At 36.3% G+C, this 21858-nt stretch overlaps 1 protein-coding gene across 1 annotated transcript in view; it reads right to left on the reverse strand.

Moving 5' to 3' along the window:
- The window catches only part of FMN2 (formin 2), a 162012-nt gene that overhangs the window by 10378 nt on the left and 129776 nt on the right, over positions 1-21858 (reverse strand). Inside the window, exon 16 of the mRNA XM_010562944.1 lies at positions 6128-6277. Within this exon, the coding sequence (XP_010561246.1) occupies positions 6128-6277 (150 nt within the window). The remainder of the gene's footprint in view (positions 1-6127; positions 6278-21858) is intronic.

Here is a 21858-nt window from a genome sequence, read left to right on the forward strand (position 1 = left end):
TTCCTTGCTTCTGAATCTTTGGTGTGCTTGGGCTTCTTTTAAGTAGACTTTCCAATGCCTGTAACAGTATTTTCTGATCAGAAAGCTATTTTATTTAAGTTAAAATTTTGAAATATTCTCAAAAACTGAAGATCCTTTTAATTATTCAATTCAAAGTCATTTAAGCTGCATTCTGTTTTGAAATGTCATTATGAGTTGTAAAACCAAGCCTACCAGCATGCAATTCAGTTGATTACAGAGCAATAAAGACACTGAGATTAAAGTTCCCAAGTCAGAAAATGTGTCTGCCCATAACTACTAACATAATACTTGGAGCTTTTAGTTGGCATTACAACAGCATGCCAAGCAAAATGCGACCCCACTAAACACCCTCCACATCTGCATCATTGCCCTCTCATGTTGCCACTCGAGACATTTTTCTTCTCTTTCCTTCCATCTCCAGACTTCTTTGCAAGTGCATATTCCCATGTCCCCCGATTTCTCACTCTCAAGTCTGACTCACTGGTTCCTATTATAAGCGTTAACAAAATATCCCTTAAATTACTCTGAGAGGACGTTGCTCCTGCTATGGGATTTAATGCCCTCCTCTGCAAGCAGAAGTGGCAGCTTACCAACATGCTCCTCACTGTGCAACGTACAGATATCCAATGCCAGACTTTAAATTGCTCAACAGCAAGTTTTAAATCATCCTGCCGAGGAGTCTGTAGGGAGACATACCAGTCTTACTGCAGAGGGAGATCAATGAGCTGTGGAGACATGCTGGCCAGGAATCTCCCTTTCATCTAGATATACACAGTGTGACACACCAGGTGCCAGCTTAACTGCTATTCTTACGGGAATGGGCAACTTTTACATTTGAGAGACGAGAGCATTTTTTTGAGTTTATAGATTATTTTTAATGTGTCAAAGATTTATCATGGGAGTTAAAGGGTTGAATAAAGTCAGCCAAAAGAAATTCTCAAGCTTAGTGTGATGCAAGATATCAGGGACTTACAGAATTTTACCATCATGTTGATCCTGCTTATGAACTCTCCTCTGCTGGCGTCCCTGACACAGTCAGTCTCTGTTCAGTGACATGCCCCTTCATAAGGGCAAGGGCCAGACTGAGCTTATGAGTAATATGTACCTTATGTACACCCTTACAGGGCACCTATATCTGTCCCTTTCTCTCTCTCTCCCCCACCACCCCCCATCCAGAAATAGAACTTATTTTGCCCTGTTTAGGTAAATCTTTGCAAGGTTGCACAGGCTCTCTGGAACAGCAAACAATCTGAAGAAATGGAAACGTGTCCAGAGCTGGAGTGGACAAACGAGTGTCAGTACCTCACTTGTACCCAGAGAAAGGGAAGGTGGAACTGTGGTCCTGCAAGCATGTTTCTGCCGTATTATTGACCTGTTTCTACTAAGATCTGAACTGGCATCTAAAGCCTAATTATATTGATATTAACCTTTGACAGCAATGGAACTTTTCTTTAAAACACAGAAGTTCTTAAAAGACTGACTGCTTTTTGTTACTGTAATGAGCCAGAATGTATTTCATGGCTGTAAAGAAAAGATGAAGTTGTAGTCCTGAAGATGAATCATTGTTGTCCACACCAACATGAGATTTTCTGAAAAATAATTGTATTTTTAGCTACCAACAATACCCAAATTCCATATTTGATTGCCATACCCAGCAGCTGCTTTTTTTTTTTTTCTTTTTTTTTTAAATTGATCATAACTTTTCAAGACTTCCCTCTGTAGGGTTATATTAGGTGTTCCCTCATGAACTCTTCTACCTTTTCATTCCTAGGGCAGGCTATCTTTTCCTGGTTCCTAGGAAAGTGGTAGGGTCTGGGCAACAGTTCTGTAGGCCTTTCCAGGATGTCAAGAAAAATTAAAATACTTCTTGCTCTCACAGAAGTGCTAAACTGGAATAGTATGTTTAACATTGAATATTGCTATCAGAAATATAAAGAAACCGGGGTGGGGGTGAAATAAAGACAGAGATTAATGAGAAAAAAATTAATATATTTATAAGTCAGTTTGTAGGAGGCACTTGCTCTCACTACAGGAGAAAAAAAGGCATTTGAAGATTGGTGGTGTGATCCCCTAAGAGCTTTCCTAAGAAGGTGAAACTTTTGCATAGCTGTCACTGCATATCTAACAATATGTATTCAGAGAACAGGCATCTTAGGATATGCAGCAACTGAAATACATGTATAGATAATGTGCATGCTGACTTGCAAGGTTCAAAATCATATTCTTTTGTCAAACAACATTGAAAAAGTATTAGGGAAAGTATGTCAGCTCTTCTTGGCTTTCTTCCTGATCACAAGTAATGTGCAAGCTATACTGACAGATACCTTTCAAGAGTTTTCAAAGTATGAATGCAAAGCATAGACTACCAGTGACACATTAATTATATAATGAAAGGACAATGGTAACAACAACATGTAAAAACTCAAAACATGCCCCGTTAAGTTTGGTTGTTGTTTTCGTTTTGGTTTATTTTGTTTTTTTTCCTAAAGTTGCTTAATCAGAAAGAAGTTATATTACTTTGAAAATTTTCACTTAAAAGGTGAAATATCTAAATATCTATCTTTAGGATAGATATAGCATCAGAATTTTCAACCTCCACAAAATATTTTTGAGAAATTTATAAATAACCCAGATAACAATTTCTATTGGAATGTTCCAGTTAGCCTTGACTACAGTGTGACCACAAAAAAAAAAAAAAAAAAAAATAGCACTGTTCAGAAAACCTTGTGGCAGACCTATGCTTTCACTGTAATTTTCAGGTGCATTTTTCTTTTTATTGCTACTGTATTTAACAGTTTATCATGCATAATTTTCTCTACAGCTAGTATTTTCCAGTTCTGCTTTATTTCAAGTGAGAGAACTGAGTGAAAGCAGCAGAAAACTTCGGAAAAATTAATTTGTTTTTAACCTTGCACCATTTTTCTTAAATTTTTTTTCTCATCTTCTCATAAGGAAATACAAAGCCTGACACTTCAATGTTTATCTTTTGCATATAAATGCCCGGCAAACCAATATACAAGTTGAAATGCCAAGCGAAAAGTGTTTAAAATAAGAACTGGCTGACTGCTTTCTTTAACACATACACTTTTAATATATCAGTAACAAAAAGTAGGTACCACCTTTGGAAATACAGTCTACGAAAAGCCTTTGGGTAAATTATTGTAAAAGAGTGTGACTCATATTTGCAGAGACTAAATAAGGGAAAGCCTCTATTAACAGTCCATATGGAAACTGAGATATAAAATATTCTAGAAAACATTGCCCACAGCATAAAAGTTTAATAAAAAATGAAAGTAAAGTGGAGGGAGAAGAGGCAAAAAAAGCACCAAAACCAATCAGGGGGTGAGAAAGAAGGATGATCAAAGTAAAAAAGAAAAGGGAATAAAGTTATACATTTTATGAATAATTATAATAATTAAAGTATGCTTCATAAGGCAGCAACCTGGAAAATAATTCACCAAAGGTGGCATACTGCAATACTTTAAAAAGAAAAGTCTCACCATATCTGTCACTTGATTTTGCTGCCAATGAAAAACTACAGAAAGTTACTTTGACCATTAATGTTCTAGCCTGCTCTTCAACTTTAGCAGCAGAAAAACTTTCAAGAACATCAACTAAAGAGGAAAATCTAGTTTCTTGAAATAATAATTCTTATTTTGGTGGCAATAGGCAGATTTCAGATTTCTGTCAATCTAGGCTGAGATTTTGAAAGCCATCATGCTGTACATTCTTACACCTTTGGGCAACACTTATTCTTCCATCAAGATTTTTCTCCTTTGACTTCTCAAAACCAAGACACCTTCACATCACAGCATCTTGTCTTTCACTAAGAAAAGTGGAAATATAAAATCAAGAAAAAAAGCCTAAAGGACAACTTCAGATATCAGGCTGAACTATGATCGGAGGCAAAATATTTTCCATGTAAAGGCTTTGATAAGACAGTTGTTTTACCAAAGAAGATTCTTCACTTTCAGGAAAATAATTTGTCTTTCTTGGAACACTCTTACTGTTACTGCCAATTTGGCCAAAATATTTTAATTCCTAAAAGGCAATGAAGGCAGTTTGACTTTGCCAGACCTGAAACAGCACTGTGCCAAACTTTTCTGAGAGGTGAGCACAAACCAAGACATCAAAGGTTTCCAAAGTCTAAACCCTGCCTCAGCTGAACAAACAGTATCTATAGAGAAGAAGATTTAAACTTGATGAGACAAGTAAAAATTAAAATTCAAAACAAAAATCTACCTTTGATTTTCAGGATGGATCGTTTTCAGTCTTAACCTCAGTGACTTCCTGGACTGCAGTTATACAGTCCTCTCTGTCCCCCTGGGAAAGTCTCCTTCATCCCATCAGCTCCAAGTCTGGGTTTGGGTCTCTTTGCTGTTCTTCCTAGGGATCTCCCAAGTTCCTTTCCCACTGCAGGCCCTTTCTCACTGTCCTTTCCCTTCCCTGTCACATCCTGCACCTAGAGCCATTTTGTAGGTTATACATGTTCAGTCCCTTTCAGGTTAAAAACCCCTTTGCCCTAGAAGGGACTAGCTGGCAGCCACTTTTTTTTCTCTGCTGCTTCAACACATCCTCTCAGCATACACATACAATGAACTGAAAGAGAAATGATTGTATCGCAATCCCATTCTTCTCTTAAGCTTTAGATGTATAAGAAAAATAGGAGGAAGAGGTTTTATGCTTATTTAGTTAATGTCTTCTAAAGAAAAATATTTTGCAGCAAGAACCCTCTGGAGGATTTTTGTTTGTTTGTTTTTAGGAAAATAGCTTAGTATTTTGGAAAAGAAAGGACATTTTTCTTAAATCCAGTTCTATAAAAAATACAAGATTAAATTAACCTGTATTAAGTTGGCAGCCAATTCCCTGCATAGGAAACCAAAGATAGTATTTAATTGTCAACTCAATTCCAAAGAGATATACTTAATTACAAAAAATTAAGTCAGACAGTCAGTAAAATGAAATAGATCCCTGGAGAGCTGCTGTACTGTGCTAACATTTGCACTGCGCTCTTGCAATAGGAGCAGAATCCAGTTTTCTTAACTGTGAGACTGCTCCTTCCAAAATGTATCCACTTCCACTAAACATACATGGTATACATGACATTGGTCATATAGGTGCTTAAGGAAACTTTTCAATAACTTGCTAAACTAGTAATGTGATGTCTGTGACAGTTACATAGGGTGAGTACTCTTGAAAAAGAGGCTTGTTCTTGTCAATTGACCTAAAAATGGACTGATATCAATCACTTAATGAACATAAAGCTTCCATCCTGTTAATGTTAAGGCTCAGAAGTAGCTTCATTATCTGTATACTGAGGTCACTCAAGTTGATAACAGTAGAACTATATAACAGTATTTACAGTTTTCATGTTTGTATTAGTTTAATTTGTCCTTATATGGCATTTATTACTTTTTAAACAACTGATTAATTCTTGGCATAATTTTTATGAACAAAGCATGACCACAATGCAATATCTGCATGCAGATGAAAGCAAACTTCATAGCTCTTCTAATACATGGACCAGAGTATGGCTAATTTTTCAAAACTACTGTCTCACTTCTTTATGCCATATATAACACATGTGCTTATGTCCATGGGCTGTGATTTGCAATATGGTTCAGTCTGAGTCTTTTCTTAACGCAGGGTCAATTGACTTTTTCCTTCTGTCTTCCTACTTCCTTTTTCCCAACTTCACTGGACAAATATTTACAATATGTCTTGTCTTGATGCCTTGACTTGTTTTCACTAAATATGCTAATGGAAAATCTTTAATCAACTTTCAGACCTGAAACAAGTCTCCCATTCCTTGGATTCATAATGGCATAGTAGTTACATGCTCTGCCAAAAATGTTGTTCAGGTAATGGACATGAAAAATTTAGCACAAATTGATATTAACGTCCCATTCAAAAATTACAATGATGGGGCTGGGGTAGTGGTGGGGAATCTGTTAAATAAAAAAAAAAAAAAAAAAAAAAAAAAAGACTGAGAAAACTCCAAAAGGCATTCAATAGGTTGTGTGCTAATGAAGTGAGGCTGACTGATTTCTGTGCGATTGCTCCCAATAACATTCTCTGAGAAAAGCCTTTGAACAAACAAATGTACCTTTCTTGAAGAATAAGTTTGTTTTCCTTCTTCCAGAAGTCTTTGAAGTCAGAACTGAATTCATGCCAAATACTGAAGAAAGAATGTGGGGACACCTCTTTCTCTCCCATTTTTGGTTTCATACAGAAATAGGCTGCAGTTTCCAAAAAGCTGTCAAAGAAAGCAAAAACGGCAAATGTTTCAGTACCCACTAATGCAATTATTTTTTTTTTCTTACTTAGCACTGGCACAGTATTTAATTATTCTTTGTAGCAGATCTAAAATAAAAAACTATAAAAACATAACAGTTCTGAGCTCTTCATATACAGATAGATAGACAATATGATTCTTCAGCAAAGTTGGGATCTGGCACTTATCATAGGTTCTGTTTTTGACCAAAGAATTTTCTACTTCAAAAGCTAAAATGAACGCAGTGTACACAGCCCTGCAAATCCAGACATCCACACCTGCCCATATACTGCTTTTCTGTTGTGTTTAAAGCTGTTTTCACAACACAGAGTCAAAGCCTATAAAAGACTGTAAACAAAGTTCTTCAAGTTCTGTTAGATCTATACTATGACACAATAGGGTAGATAGCTTAGGTTGAAGCTTACACAGAAATGTTAAAACTCAAACCTGCTGTGTACTAAACAAGAAATGATGCAACAGAAAAATGGGCCAGGAGCAACTGTGCTAGAAAAGAGGTGCCCATCATGTCTCTACCAGAATGATCCGACAACACCTTCCGAGCTCAGCAAAAGTAAAGTTGCATATTAAACACAAAAGCTATACCTCAAGTAAGAACTGCTGTTGAAATGCAAAGGTCATATTTCCAATAGTGAGTGAGGACTGTGGCTGCAATTAAATTTAACACATTTCTGAGTTTGAACTGCTTCTATTTTATTTCAAATTTTAAAATATGTAGGAATGTTATAGGAAGCTACAGAAGAATTATTTCAAAAACTAATTTCTTGATTATTATTCTATTTTATTTTTTGACTTAGTGTTTTGTAAATACTGGGGCTTTTAAGAACTTCTGTCTCATCTGAAGCTCAACAGGGAAGCTTCTGGAGAACTGGTTATTTTCTGAAGGATTCTATGGAAAGCTGTCTCTTGAAATATAATTGTAGATGCTTTGCTCACTGATCTGTTACTACTCATCAAGTCCTATGATAATTTTCTATGAAACACACATTACAGTTTTAATCACTTTAATTACGAGGAAAAATGCAATTCCAGTTAAATGGATGGAAATGTCATTTTAGTCACAGAAGTTGCATCTTCATTCATGGACTACTGTAATTGGAAATAAAGTGCTCTGATAGTTGTTATAATTTAAAGTTTTTAATGGTGACAATAGTATACAAAGATTCAACCATTCTGAAAGGTCAATCTCACAGTCTCTGTGAAACCGTTTGTCCTAGTTCTCAAACCTCAATACTCCAGTTGTTCTGCCCAACATGAAAAATGTCTGTCTACATAAATTATCCTATTTCTGAATAAAAAAGCCTAGAGCTTAAAAGTTTAACATCAGTTTACCAATCAAATTCTACACACTTTTCCTCTTAATTTGTAATTAATTTTTCCATCTGCTGAAGCAAAATGAAGCTGTTGAGTGACAAAGATGCAGCACAGAAAAATATAAAAGACAAAGTTACCCTCACTTCTTAAGCCATTGCATTGGTACTCAAATGCCACCTTACCGGAGTGTACCATTTCTTCAGCTCTCTCAGCCTACCATGGCACTCTGTTCTGTAAGTCAGCGCTTGGTTAATAAATAGAATGTCTTTTCTGTGGCTGGGTTTTGTTGTGTTTTTTTCAAATGATTTATAGATAAGTGATACTACTGATTAAACTAAAATATTCCATTTTACTTACCTATTTACATTTTTCCCACAGTTTCATACTGGGGAAAATATTTATCATCTATCATGTGGTCCCACAGAATCCCTCAAAAAGAATATCTCTGACATTCGTCAGTCAGGTGCACTATATTTTAATTTTTTTTGCCTACTTTCACATATTTTCAACTTTTTGCAAGACTGCAAACATATGAGGGAGGTCTTTTGGTTTTCCTCCCAGCCCCTTCCCCCAGACTTACAGTTCTAGAGCTGTGAGGAAGTCATATAAAAGGCTTATTTGATTTTTCAGAATGAACTGGCTACATTTTTGAAAGAACATGAGGAATACAGGACAAGAGAGAAATCTGGAGGCATCAGCTGAGTCAATGGCTTATTTTTAAGGAAGCTCTTTGAACGAAGGCCATTAATGATTTACAGAACATAGAAAGATCAGAAGTTCAAATAAGAAGCCTTGTTCTGAGAAACGTGTCTTCAAACCATTCTGCAAATGACAATAATGTGAAAAGAATTTGACAGTGCATGGCCACCCTAAGCAATGCTTTTAAATTTGAGGTAACGAGCTAGAATTCCCTCACAGGAAAACATCTCAGGAAACAGGAAGCCAAGAAAAAATTAAATTCAGACTGTACAGGAGAATGCTCCAAAAAAAATGATAAACAACACTAACATTTATTGGAAACACAAAGGCTTCCATCACTCTTCAATTATTCCAACTGTCCTCTGGGAGAAGAAGGAAATACCCAATGTTTTTTTCTCCGGTGACTGAAAATCTCCCTGAGGACCATTTGTATAACCATTACAACCTTACACATGCATACAGATGTGTCTAACAGCTATAACTTAATTTCTTGGTTTATAGAGAGAAGAGAAATGCTCAGCCAGGTCGCTTGCCTCCCTAGCAGTTACTTTGGGAGGTAAAGGAAATAAGCTGTTTGTGAAATGTGAAACAGCAGCAGCGTAGCAGGTTGTCATTGTTAATACATCACACCTTTCTAATGCCCCCTAACAACATGTATCAGCTGCATCACAGTAAGATTTCGGGGCACAAGTCTCCATGAATCAAATATTTTTTCTACATCAAACAGTCAAGACAGTTACTATATATTTTCCAGGCAGAGAGGTCTACCCTTATTTAGCAGTTTAGTCTCTTAGAGGACATACAGAAGACATATGGAAACCTGCCTGCTATACATTTGATGCTGTCATTTTTGTAGTACAAGACAAAGTGGCAGAATTCACACATGAAAGACAAAGCAAATAAAGTGAATCCAAATCCATCAAATAATAAAACATGCACAGCAATAAATCCTCTATATTACCACGCTCTTTAAATATCTGATTTGGAAATGTTTACATATGTCAAACTAGGCATATCTCAAAGCTGATTTCAGGAGGGGACACGCATTTTAAATACAAAGAGAAATTTGGATGACATCGCCATAACCTCAAGACTAGATAGCATCCTTTCAGACTTCAGCCAGGCAGCAAATACCTTTTCTCTAGTGCTTTTTGGTGGGGCAGCCCATTCAAATTTTCCTGTTGATCCTTCAGCAGATTTTGAAACAAAACATCTGCAAATACCATTGATACTGTTCCTGACTATATGTGCAGGCACACAGACATTTTGAATCAAATAAGGGACTAAAGTTCAGAAAGCTTTTGTTCCTATACCCAAATTAATTTCTGCATCATAAAACCTCGGGAAACTCATCTGACCTCTCTGGATTTCATTTCACCTATCTGCAAAATGAAACATTTATTACCAAACAGGTATTGCAAAGCTTGTTTAGCGTCCATTTCTCAAGTGAAAAGGTTCTTTCTTTTCCGTACTCTTAGTGAATGTCTTAAAAGGAAAGAATGTGCATTAGAGAAGAGATAGCAGTCATGGAAGATGGAAGGAAGGGCATACGAGTTATTTTCAGGGATTAAAAGAGGTAAAGGAGGTCACTGGCTTTGCTTCAAACAGCCTGACTTTTCAAGCATGATTAAGAATAAGGCAGTGACGTTCACACTGCTGTCTTATCCTGACATGGCAAAAGCCAGAATTCTTTAAACAGATTTCAGACTGCATTTCATATCCCTCTTGCTGGCCCTGAAGGAGAATTAAATAACAGTAACTCTCTCAAAACAATGGAAGAGTTGCTCATCCCTGATAATTAAGGAAGGAAATAAGATCAAGAAAGATGGTTAGTTCCTTTTCTCCTTTTCTCATCTTCTAATTTCCTTGGTTCAAGTGTTTGTGTAATTCAGAAAAAATCACTGCAGTCTGAGATGACTGAACTCACTGCTTACTCAAATGTGGAAATTTGATGAATGAATCACTGGACCTTTCTGTCTGCTCCCTTGTGTACAACTATGAGACTATGTAAATGATTTTTCTATTTGGAGGGAAGGAAGGAATGGATGCACTAACAGCCAAACCAAATTTAATCATATGAGAAAGAAAAGAAGCCATTCACATTGCAAATGGCTCATTGACAGCATTTCTAGCTAATAGATCTAATCCATTAGGAATATTTTAAGAGCAGCTATGGATTTTTCAGTTTTTTTCCATTCCATCCTGAAGCCAGTTAGCAAGCAGTTGCAGACAATGATTCAGATTCAAGTCTGCTGTGTGCAATGCATTGGCCAGTTTACATGTACAACATATGTTTGTATGCATGCATGTACGTATGTGAATGTATGCAGTAGGTCAAGCAGAAGGAAAGGGAGAGGAGAGAGAGAAGCTGGCAACTGCAAAAACACTTCTTTTGCTAAAAAAAAAAAAAAGAAGAAGGAAAAAAAGCAATAAGGAGACAAATCAACAATACTAAGCAATGGACAGCAGGAGTTTCATCTCAGCATCATTTGATCAGGCTTCCATGGCCAAATAAATAGCAAAGTAACCACAGGTACAGAAATGCCCTGGCTGACCTTTCTAAGAAATGGTGAACACACGCACAAACACACACACATCTGGTTTCCCCACACAGCAGACTAAATCACCTGCAAGAGTAAAGATTTGTTTAAATGTGGATTTAAATGTAGAAAAAAAAAACATTTCTACAATTCTGCAAGAGAAATTCTGTACTGTTTGACAGATTACATATTTGGTTGAAGTTCAAACCTGGACATTCTTGACTACTTGGGTTTGGCTTTATAAATGGTTAAGTATCATTTATGTACATTTGAGATTAAGAGCAGGTAGTCTTAGTGGTGGTACTGTGTTAGTTTTGTGAAGCAGTTGTGTTTCAGAAGCAGTTCTGAGTCAGGCAGGAGCTGCTAAGGTACATTGTAGTTTGATTAAAGTCACAAGTAAAATTTAGAACTAAGCATAGTCTACCAAAAGAAAGAAGATAAAAAGGGGGAAAAAGACTACATGTGCCTATTACTACTTTAAATCTGACATAAGTTATATTTAAAGCTAAACTGAGTTGGCAGGCATATAAGCCTGTTCAAAGTGTTGACCCTGAATTTATGATTACATAGGGAAGATGAGTGCAGTATATAGGTAACAGTACTCGCTTCCTGGAAAGGCTAATCACATGAATTCTCATATTTATTCTTGTTTTGTTTTATAAAGAGGAAAAGGCTTTGTACATATTTTCTTTGTGTTTTCAACATCTGAAAGCATTAGCAAGAGTTAGTCTTAAGACAGAATACCAAGCAGTTCAGCAAAGTCACACAGAATTATATAAAATGAAACAGAACCAGCATCCTGGTTATCAAGATAGCACAAGGCTGTGAGGAAGCTTAATATGCACAGCATCCTAAGAAGCCTCTTATTTTCCATTGACATATTTTGTTGAGGGTCCTCTCTGCACTATAACTTTACATCACTTTCTTCACCTTTTTTTTTTTTTTTTAAATTATCATTGCCTCTCCTCAGTGCTGTCCCTTGTCCTGCATAAGTAGAAGTGAGAAAATATAAAAATAAACATAGGTTCATTCAAAATATCTAGTACTTAAATGTTGGCAAGAAATTTCTTGGGGTCCTTTTTTTTTTTTTTTAAAGGAATAAAAGTTTCTTTCTTATATTAAAAGAAAGTTGAGATAATATGCCAGCTTAAATCAGCTGCCAGAATCATTAATCTCTTCTTTCATTTGCCAATTTATATTGTGTAACTATGGATTTTGTAATATTGTTCCTTAGAAAACAAAGGTCTCAAGAGATTTTTCCTTTCCTCTAAAAAAAACCTGCCAAACATTTGCAATGTTTTGAATCCTAAGTCATCTCCCTCATCTTTATTCCCTTGCCTCCTACAAATTCATATTAAAGAGAAAAGTGTTTTATTGCTCCAACTAGATGAAAATTAACAGCTTCAACAACAACAAAAAACATCCCTCTACCTTTGAGGTACCATTTTTTCCCACAGCAAAAGCCCAGCAAAAAGCATCCAATGTTAAGAACAGGAAATTATGTTTCAACAGGCCAGTCTGCCTTGTTCATGAGAATTTTGACCCCTGCCCCAGGAAATTATTTACAACTTTAATATTAATCAACAATGATCAATATTATCAGTTGTGCACATTGATTAATAACACAAATGCACAACTTATTTATACTTCATGCCATACACTGAAGGCAGCAGACCCAGTAACTGAAGCAGAGCTGTGACAGAATGTTAAATTCAATGGGTGTTATGAATATAACCTTGCACTTGAAACAAATATTTTAGGAAAACTACAATTTTTAGAGGACTGATGAACTCATGGAGTTAGCAATGAAAACAACATTCACATATCAGATTGCCATTTCAACCTCAGTTCAAACTGTTATTCCAGGCTCTCTTATTTCCATCATTCAATGGGTGGGTATTTCTTTAGTCCTGTCTTTCAGGAACAAAGTCCCTCATAAAAGGGGTAGCAAAGTAGCAAAATAATATGGCCATAACTAATTTAAGTTATAGTTTTGTTGGAAGGTGAATTTGAGCACTGAGATCTTCACAATCTGTTTATTTTAGAAATTATCAGGTCCAGATTAAGATGTATCAGTTGGGCATGATGAATAAATTTGCCAAATCACTTCTTGTTGCTTGTATCTTCTGGAAACATTAGGTTATCAGAGATCACAGTTATCACTACATCTTAAAAGTATTCTTCAAGATTTTCCTTCTCTGTTTTTTTTTCTTCCTATTTTTATTCTCATTCTTCTCTAAAACACTAGGCTACAACCTGGTCCCTCTATATGCTTGGTTTTGGTTTGGTTTGGGGTTTTTTTGCATTTCCCTGATGAAAGCAAATGTTCTGCTGATGTAACAATGCCATTTTTAATCCGATGTGGCATAGGATTAGGCACAAAATTATGTCACAAGCAGGATGGACCTATCTTGGCAGACAGAACTTTTCTGATGACAAAAAAATACAGTGTTTAAAAAGCCATTCTGCACAGACTGAGTCAGCCTCCAGCCTCAAAGGTCAGGAAATGTAGGTTAGAGGTATTTTTGCTACCTTCACTATGTCATGTACAAAGTATTCGTCAGCCACAGCTCACCCAGTAATTGGGGTTTATGTGAACCCAAATTCTGTTATGCATATTTAAAGGTTATGTCTCTGTTCAAGAATATTATTCAGATTAAAATATGAATTGAGATAATACATTGGAAACAGAGCTAACCTTGGCTCCTTTTTTGTCTCTGACAATTGTATTCTAACAGGCCACTCAGAGAAAAAAGCAAACATATTTTAGCATGACTCTTCTAATGCATTTTTAATTTGCATGTGCTTTCTCCTGTCATTGTAAAATGACCATTTTAAACAGGTTCAAACTTTCTCTCAAAACCTCGGCTTGAGGTATTTGCAGTTCACTGGATGCATTGGTGTTAGCTGCAATCCACCGTAATCTGCAGACTTTGCATGAACATGTAGGTTCTCTTTCTCATAGTTTAATGCTTTTAATTTTATGTTAGTGTGGATATCATGCCCATGCAGGCCAGCTAAGCTGTTATGTAGACACATGGATAGCTCTGTGCTAAACTGGGCATATACAATATGAGCATGTGTAAAACAACATAATGTAATTGTGTGCATGGGAAAGTCAGGCCCAGTAACATATCCAAAAGAAAACTATTTTTTTCTCTTAAAAAGACTAACATATGAGCTTCAAACATATTAAATAAGCCTTGGCCAGTTGAACTTGAAGAAATAATAAGGTGCCAGTAGACACAGAATACAGTGGTAGAATGAATTTCAATGGTGATCTGACACAAGCTGCTAGCCCCAGTGCTGTAAGAAACAGCTAAATGCCTCATGTTAAATCCCAACTTGTCTCCAGATGTTTCTATTAACACACCTCATCTTCACTGTCTAGTGCAGTGGAGGTCTTCTGAGCAATCACCATTACTTAAAGAGGTTATAATTACATATGAAGGTAGTGTAACCATTGTGTACTATTAACAGTACTATATTACTATTAATACTACTATTAATTGTACTATTTAATGCTATTGTGTTAAAAGTTTTATTATGTTTTTTCAATTTATTGATGTCAACCTCAGCCTTGCAATCTGCCTGCTCCCATGGTATGGCTCACTTTTATAACTGAAATTCATGCAGGCTCAAGGTCAGAGTTATCTAACAAATGAAGAAGTAATTTGCCTTAAACCTAGAGCTGATTATTTTGATAACTATACAGAAACCACACAGATGCTTTACCAGATTTCATGTACATATAAACATTAACCCACACTCTAAGAATATAATCCAGCATAGATTAAATTTTATACATGTGCATCTACAAAAACACACTCTAAAAATAACACGTGAAATGAATCTACAGGTCTGATTGGGAGTATTGTAATATGCTCTTCTATTTTGGTGCTCAAATCAAACTTAGGTTACAGTTTCTATTCTTTGAAAATTATACAATAAAAATGCTCTGAAATACTTGGGTATTATAGAACCTCCTAGCATTTTAAATGTTCTGTGATGCAGTTTAATCTTAACCCTTCAAGGTTGCTCTGAAGGGTGTTCTTAATTCAATGTACAAGAGCTCTCTCCTTAACAAGCATGAACACAGGATTCCCCAATATCATCAAAAGCCAGCACAACTATGAATGGAAGAAATCCAGCCTTTGGAGAAGACAGGAATATTCACAGGGGCTTTCATATTCTTAGAGTCAATTACAACAAAATCACATGAAAGCAAATTGAAAGACTTCAAAATTTGGGTTGAAGTGTCAGATTGAAAAAGTCTTTATGTGCATTTTTCAAACGTTAGGCATATATGACTGAACTCTTGACTTATCCCAATACATTCTCTTCATAGTAGCGACAGTATCTTTGTTTAGGTGAGTAGAGAAAAATGTGTAGCATTTTCTATAAGGATCAAGTTTAAATGACAAGGTGGCAGCCATTGGAATTGATGGGAAGACTGTAATATGTAACCATATCACTCTGGATATGCGAATCACCAATATTCATACATCTAAGCAAAGCTAAACAAACCATAGTCCTTTGGCCCAAGAACATTCTTTCATGTCTGGAGGAGCTGTTCCCATCCCTTCCAAGGATTATGTGAAGGCTTCATGGTGTTTCTGGTCTGGGGTGACCATTGCCCTAGTTGTTTCCTTTGGGGTGGAGAAGGAACTCTTATCTCCTCAACAGTCTGATTAAGGTAGAACCATCTTTCAGGCAGCAGTTGAAAAAAGAAGGGAGTGCAAGTTATTCCATGAGAAGTATTCATTTAAGACACAGTGCAGAAGGCATCTGGCTCACTAAAGCTGTTTCTGAATCTAGCTTGTTAAGGAAGACAAGAAACAAGGCAACAAGGCCAAGGAACAAACCGAAGAAGAGTAAAGAGGCAACACTTTTTTTCCTAGTCACTTAATCTCCATATATGAGAAGCACAGTGGGGTTTCAGCAATAGGCTGAGGCAAGCCCTATACTGTGGAGGGGCTGATGGCAGCCTTCCATCAGCTGGAAATTATTACAGAAGGAATGACCTATATTGTATGAGTTATTACTGGATAGTTCCCAGATGAGTTAACGCAATTGTGACCTAATTAAACCACATCCCTGACGTTCTGCTTTTCTATTTGCATATACATGACAACAGCAATATAATAGAATAATCTTTAAAGTAAAACTTAAAATACAGCAAGGAAGAAAGCAACAACTGTAGTGGCAAGTCAACATAAAAAAAAGCAGAAGTGTTTTCCACATTTAAGTCACAGTCATTGCAAATGCGAACACTATACTGTGAAGTTCTTAGGAAACAATCTAAACAGCTCAGGTAGACAATATGATGGAAGAAAAAACCTACTGAACATAATCAGAAGCTGATGCACAATGGAGAGTCACTGAAGCTAATCATCACACACATGCACACAAGCATTTTACTTCAGCTACAACATCTCAAGAGGAATATCTTGAATTTTTGAGGTCAGTGAAACCACCTGCTGGACATAAACTGGAGGTCAAAACAATGTGCCACATTTAAATATTTTAATTTATCTATTTTTTTCATTAGTTTTATTAGCTACATGATTCTTCTTTTAGGTTTTTTATATCTTGAATTTAATGCTATAGCATTGGTTTTGGGTATGATCAGACTTCAGTTATTTTAACTATATTGTTATCAGGGTGTTACTTAACTGTATTGTTGTCAAGGCTACTTACCTGTGTAACTGTATTTGCACCTTAAACTAATATCCTTTATTCTTTTACTGTAAGATCTAAGAATAGGCCCTCTACATAAACTGTAGAATAAATTGCATAAAGATGAGTTTACATTGCAGATTATTAGATCTCTGAATTGTACCCCAGTCTGTTTAAAGTTGTATTACCATTTGTTCATACTAGCACTGAATGCCATTAAATGCAAACTAATTTAAAACCAATGATTTTTTTTTTTTTTTTAAGCAAGCAGCCCAACATCTTTAAAAGGAAAGATCAGCCTCTTATAGACAAAAATCAGTCATGCAAATGCTTAAGGACTTGCAGTCATTTGGCAAATATTTTCAGAAAAGGACAAAAGCTTCATCTTTCAGGGAAAGATCAATTATCCATGTTTCAGAAGAGACTTTCTGACATCACAACTAAGCTGCTGGCTAAGTTTTCATTACTGCATATTTACAGGCCCTGATATTTTGTCAGAGACGGGATACTAAACTAGAATGATCCAATCTGTTTAACAGTCTGTAAGCTTCTTCTATACACATTTCCTTTGCTCACCAAGTATTTACTTTTTGCTGATGCAACTAATGTATACCTACAGTCTGAAATGTATTACCATGAGCAATTCAAGTCTGCATGCTGGGAGCCACACAGCAAGACAAGAGACCTAACAGTAAAGGAACCAACAAAGGACGAATGGCCAAAGAGTAGTGAAAGATGGAGTCCAACAGCATATTCTTGCCTTTCAGTTAAAAGTGTTGTGCTGAGTTTTTTTTAAACTACATACCTCTCTCCATTCTGAGCTTTTCACCACTTTATATCAATCATTAACTCAATTTTCACTTTAACTTTACAGTTCACATTTGGAAACAATCCAAACCATTGTGTGAAGGGTAGGGAGGCAGGAGGAACATATACTGTTTTAAAGGATTACCAGACTTAGGTGCTACATTTTTAGGTGCTGCTTTTCAGCAGTGCCATTGTACCATACTGTCTGCTATTTCTCTAAGTGTCATCAACTTGTCAGCTCATAAGCAGGTGTAAAGCTTTGTTCCTCCCCAGGTCTCATGTTCAGTGAAGCCAATGGAAGTCTGTGAAGACTGTTGTGTCAGGAGTACTTTTTTTTGCAGGGAATTTAAAGGTAAACATTTCTTTTCAAAATTAATGTCATTTGTTGCTACAGCAAAGAAAGCAACAACACATTGTTAAAGGGATTATTAAAAGTCCTGAAAACAGAAGAGGTGCCTGGGAGGCTGCACTCAGGAAGCACTTAAAAAAAAAAAAAAAAAAAAAAAAAAAAAAAATCACTGGAATGTGCAAGTAATGGGAGCAAATTATAAAATAAGCCAAATAAAAATATCCTGACATGGCAAGATGAGTGTTCCATATCCAGCCACACACATCCTAAATTCCCCAGTTGATACTTATGTCAGAAGGCAGAAAGTCCTCTGTTTGACTTTTTATAAAACAAATATATATTCTCATAATGCATTGAGATTTACTAAAGAACAGATTAAATTCTCAGTTTGTTAAAATCAGTGATGTACACAAAGCCACGATAGTGAGCGGCATTTCTATCTATCCAGCCCTCATCAGGCATCACAGCAGGAAAAACAGTTTCACCCCAAATCAAGCCACCATTATATGGGACTGTCGTCTTAGTGACCTATGTCAGCACTTCAAGCAGGGTTATACTATCTGAAATATTAGAAATAAAAGGACCTGTAGTGTTCTTAAGAGATTCTCAGCATACATTGCCTCTTAGATGACAGCAGTATGAATAAACTAACTGAGGAATTTTCAGTGCTACTGCACTGAATTTAGAAACCCATGCTTCATTGTTTGACAGAGATAGCAGGAAGAATTGAAGATCATCTGACTGTGTTTCAGGTCTAAACCAAACATCTCCAGTTCAATTTGTGAATGATTCCTGAGGTGTTATTCCAAGAAGAGTTGAATCATTGCAGGTAGGGGGGAAGAAAAAGAAAAAGATCATCTTCACTATTACAGTGGAAGAGAGATCAGTGTTACAGTTTGGATTTATTTTCTTCTAAAAAAAGACCCTAATCTGGCAGCCTTCCAAGGAGATCAGAACTCAATACTGGGTAAGGTATTATAAGAAAGTAATAAAGCTACATGCTATTCCTTCATAGCTATTCAGCTGAATAGAGGTAGCGAGGCAGAGAATTAGGACCTTCAGCTTCACTGAATGCTGTTTCTGGTAATTCTAGTCAGGTTGTCTAGCTGTTGCTTCTTCAGGAATGAAGTGCAAGAAGAGGAGCAACTAGCTCATTTCTGATTATAAGCCAGCAAGATTATATTGCTGCTGTTGCTATTGCTTTTTATCCTAGCATGGTAAACAAGACATCAGCTATCATATTACTTTTCACAGTTACTTTGATGCAATCTTGGTTCCTGCTTGCTCTGGATACTGTGATCAAACTCTATCTCATTCTAAAATTGTATTAAGCATACCTGGAAACAATAGTGCTTCTAATTTTTTCTCCCTGCTTAAAGAAAATCACATCTTGAAAGATTAGAGATATTTAAAGCTAAGTAAATGAAAATACAGAAAACAGAGAACATATTTGTGCTTGGTGGAAAGTGTGCTGCATCTCCCAATTTTCAAAGATGCTAAATTTTAAAGTTGTTTAAATATTATATACAGCTGTGACAATTGAGCATATAGCTATGCATCTTGGAACAGAAGATGTAATCTGGAAAGAAAAAAAAAAAAAAAAAAGGGGGGGGGCGCCAAGTTGTAGACTCCTAAAATATAAGAACCATCTCTTTCTCTCCTCCTCCTCTCCCTCTCCTGTTTTACTTCTTTCCCCTCCCCCCAAAACAGTGGGTTTTACTGTACTTGTCAAGTATTTCACAGTTTCTCAAGTATTTAGCAATGAGGATCTAATTGGAAAGTGCCAGGTTCTTCTTTATTACACTTTATCAATATTGCTAAGGGAATGATGTAATTGTTTGGGGTTTGGTGAAGACATTCCATGTCACTTCAGTGTTAATACCAGGCTGGAGCCTTCCTTGTCTGCCTGCGTAAGCTAGATAAACACAGACCTGTGTGCTTTCTTCTCATCTCAGGATACTTACTCAGAGAGATCTTGGAACATATGCTTATTGCGAGCTAAACATTTCACTTTTCATTTTATCCATGTGCCAGAAATCCATTCCTTGGATAAACACTTTACATACTGACACTCTTAAAGTCACTAAACACGATAAATAAAGAGAGAATACATCATTTCAAAACCGATTAAACATTTTCTCACTTGTGACAAATGAACAGCTATACGCTGTATGGAGTCCCTAGAGCCGACATTCCATTTTCTTTGTCTTTATTTTGTGTGGAAGATTAACTTTCCATTTCAGCTCATCTATTGCACAATTGAACTTTTCTAAAATACACATTGCTGCATTTTCCCCAAATCATTATTCATTTTAGAAACATTTTTGTTGTTATTGCTGCAAGAGCTTTTCTTTTAGACTTTCGTATTTTTTATGGAGATACCAGCTTTAACATTTTGTGCCCAAACTAACAAAACAACAAAAAAGAAAATCTATAGATTTTACTGAAAGCTAAAGAAATGTTACCATGGGGTAGACCTGAACTTATACAAGGGCTGAAGTTATCCACTTCAAAAAAGGAAAATCTAAGCACATTAATCACATTAATTTTGCTCCATCTAATCCATCACTTTTCCTTGCACTACTTGCTTGTCTAGCCATCCTATGCACTGCTGTTCTACCTATGATTAGCCAAATGTAACTAATCTTTTATTCAGCTTTTTAAGCTCTCATCTTCTTTTTCACCCACCCCCCCACCAAAAAAGATCCCAAGCATTTTATTTTGAAGCCCAACTAAAGATCTTAGTGAAATAAATACACATAATACTAAAACTGTAACATGAAGCTGTCTTCAGCATTTTAACAAATGCCACTAGTCTGATAAAGAATTTCAGTGGGAAGGTAGAAGGAAGAAAGAAAGAGAAATGTAGCCTAGATAATAGTAAAAATAACTTTGCCCTAACGTTGTCCTAGCATAATTCCTCATGTGTTCCACAAAAGATTCTGATGTGATGTTATCCTTGCTAGATATTCACAGTAAAGAGGAACAATGAAGATTAATTTTCTTCTTTGACAAACTACTATGTAAAAGGAGCTGCTGCACTCAACATAGGTGGAGAAGAAAGAATTAGGACAAGTCGGAAGGAGCAGACCAAGCTGAATGAGAATCCAGGGAGCAGTTTGCTTTCTTCCCCCTTATTGTGGATGCTAGATATACCAATAGAAAGTTTTGGATATGATGGTTCCAGTGCAGTCAGGGAAAAGAGTAAGGAGGAAGAGTGAAGACAGTGACAAGTCACAAGATTCCTGAACAGACTGCAGATTCCCCTTGTCCTTAGACATGTGTCAGCTTTGGAAATGTAGTCTAATCCATTTTCCACAGGAGAAACAGTTTGTTTAAAAGAGAAGTCAGAGATCACAAAAATCTCTTCTCCTAACAGCAGTTTCTTCTCTCAAAGTTTTATCGTGAAGGAGATTTTTAAGGATAAGAATTATGTAACTCAGCAGTTAAACAAACCTAAGAAATGTCAGGAATGCCTTTCATATACTTGAGCAAGAGGTACGATACTAAGCCAAAGCATTGCTCCCTTTGTTCCATTTTTTCCATCATGATCCTGCATCACCGATGTACCACTCAAGGACTTACCATCTCCTTACAAGTAAGAAGGGAGCTTCTTGTGGCAGAGGAAGATCCACTCTCCCCTTGGCTTCCTTTTCAGGTCGTATCTTTAGTACATGACCCGAGGGAATAGAGAGAAAATGTGGTTCTGTACCAGGAAAGACGTCAACTGCACTGTGGCATTACAGCAGGTAGCAAATGTGGGCATCGGGGCCATAGAATGGCTAACAAACCATAGTAAAAACTAGAACCTTTTACAGTGGCATATTTTACCAGAATCCAATTGAAAGACTTCCCAGCTCTGGGAATACATAATGAGTGTATTCATTAGCATATATTCAGTGGCAGTGGTAGCTAGTACAAAAAGAAGATGCTATTTTTAGTGAAAGAAAAACAAATGCAGACTGTCAGCTTCACTAAATCTGGACTATAAATGGTGTGTGTCATATTTTGGTCTTTTGCTGGGACAGATAAAAATCTGTCCCATTTAAACACTGCTTCTGGAGAACTTTTGGAGAACACTGCCAAAAAATCAGAAGAAACCACAAGTTGTGCAATGCAGTGAAATTCCCAATTTTGAAAACTCTCAACTGCACACA

Source organism: Haliaeetus leucocephalus, unplaced genomic scaffold, assembly GCF_000737465.1.
Source record: "Haliaeetus leucocephalus isolate CR32 unplaced genomic scaffold, Haliaeetus_leucocephalus-4.0 Scaffold162, whole genome shotgun sequence".
In the NCBI taxonomy this organism is placed as follows: Eukaryota; Metazoa; Chordata; class Aves; order Accipitriformes; family Accipitridae; genus Haliaeetus; species Haliaeetus leucocephalus.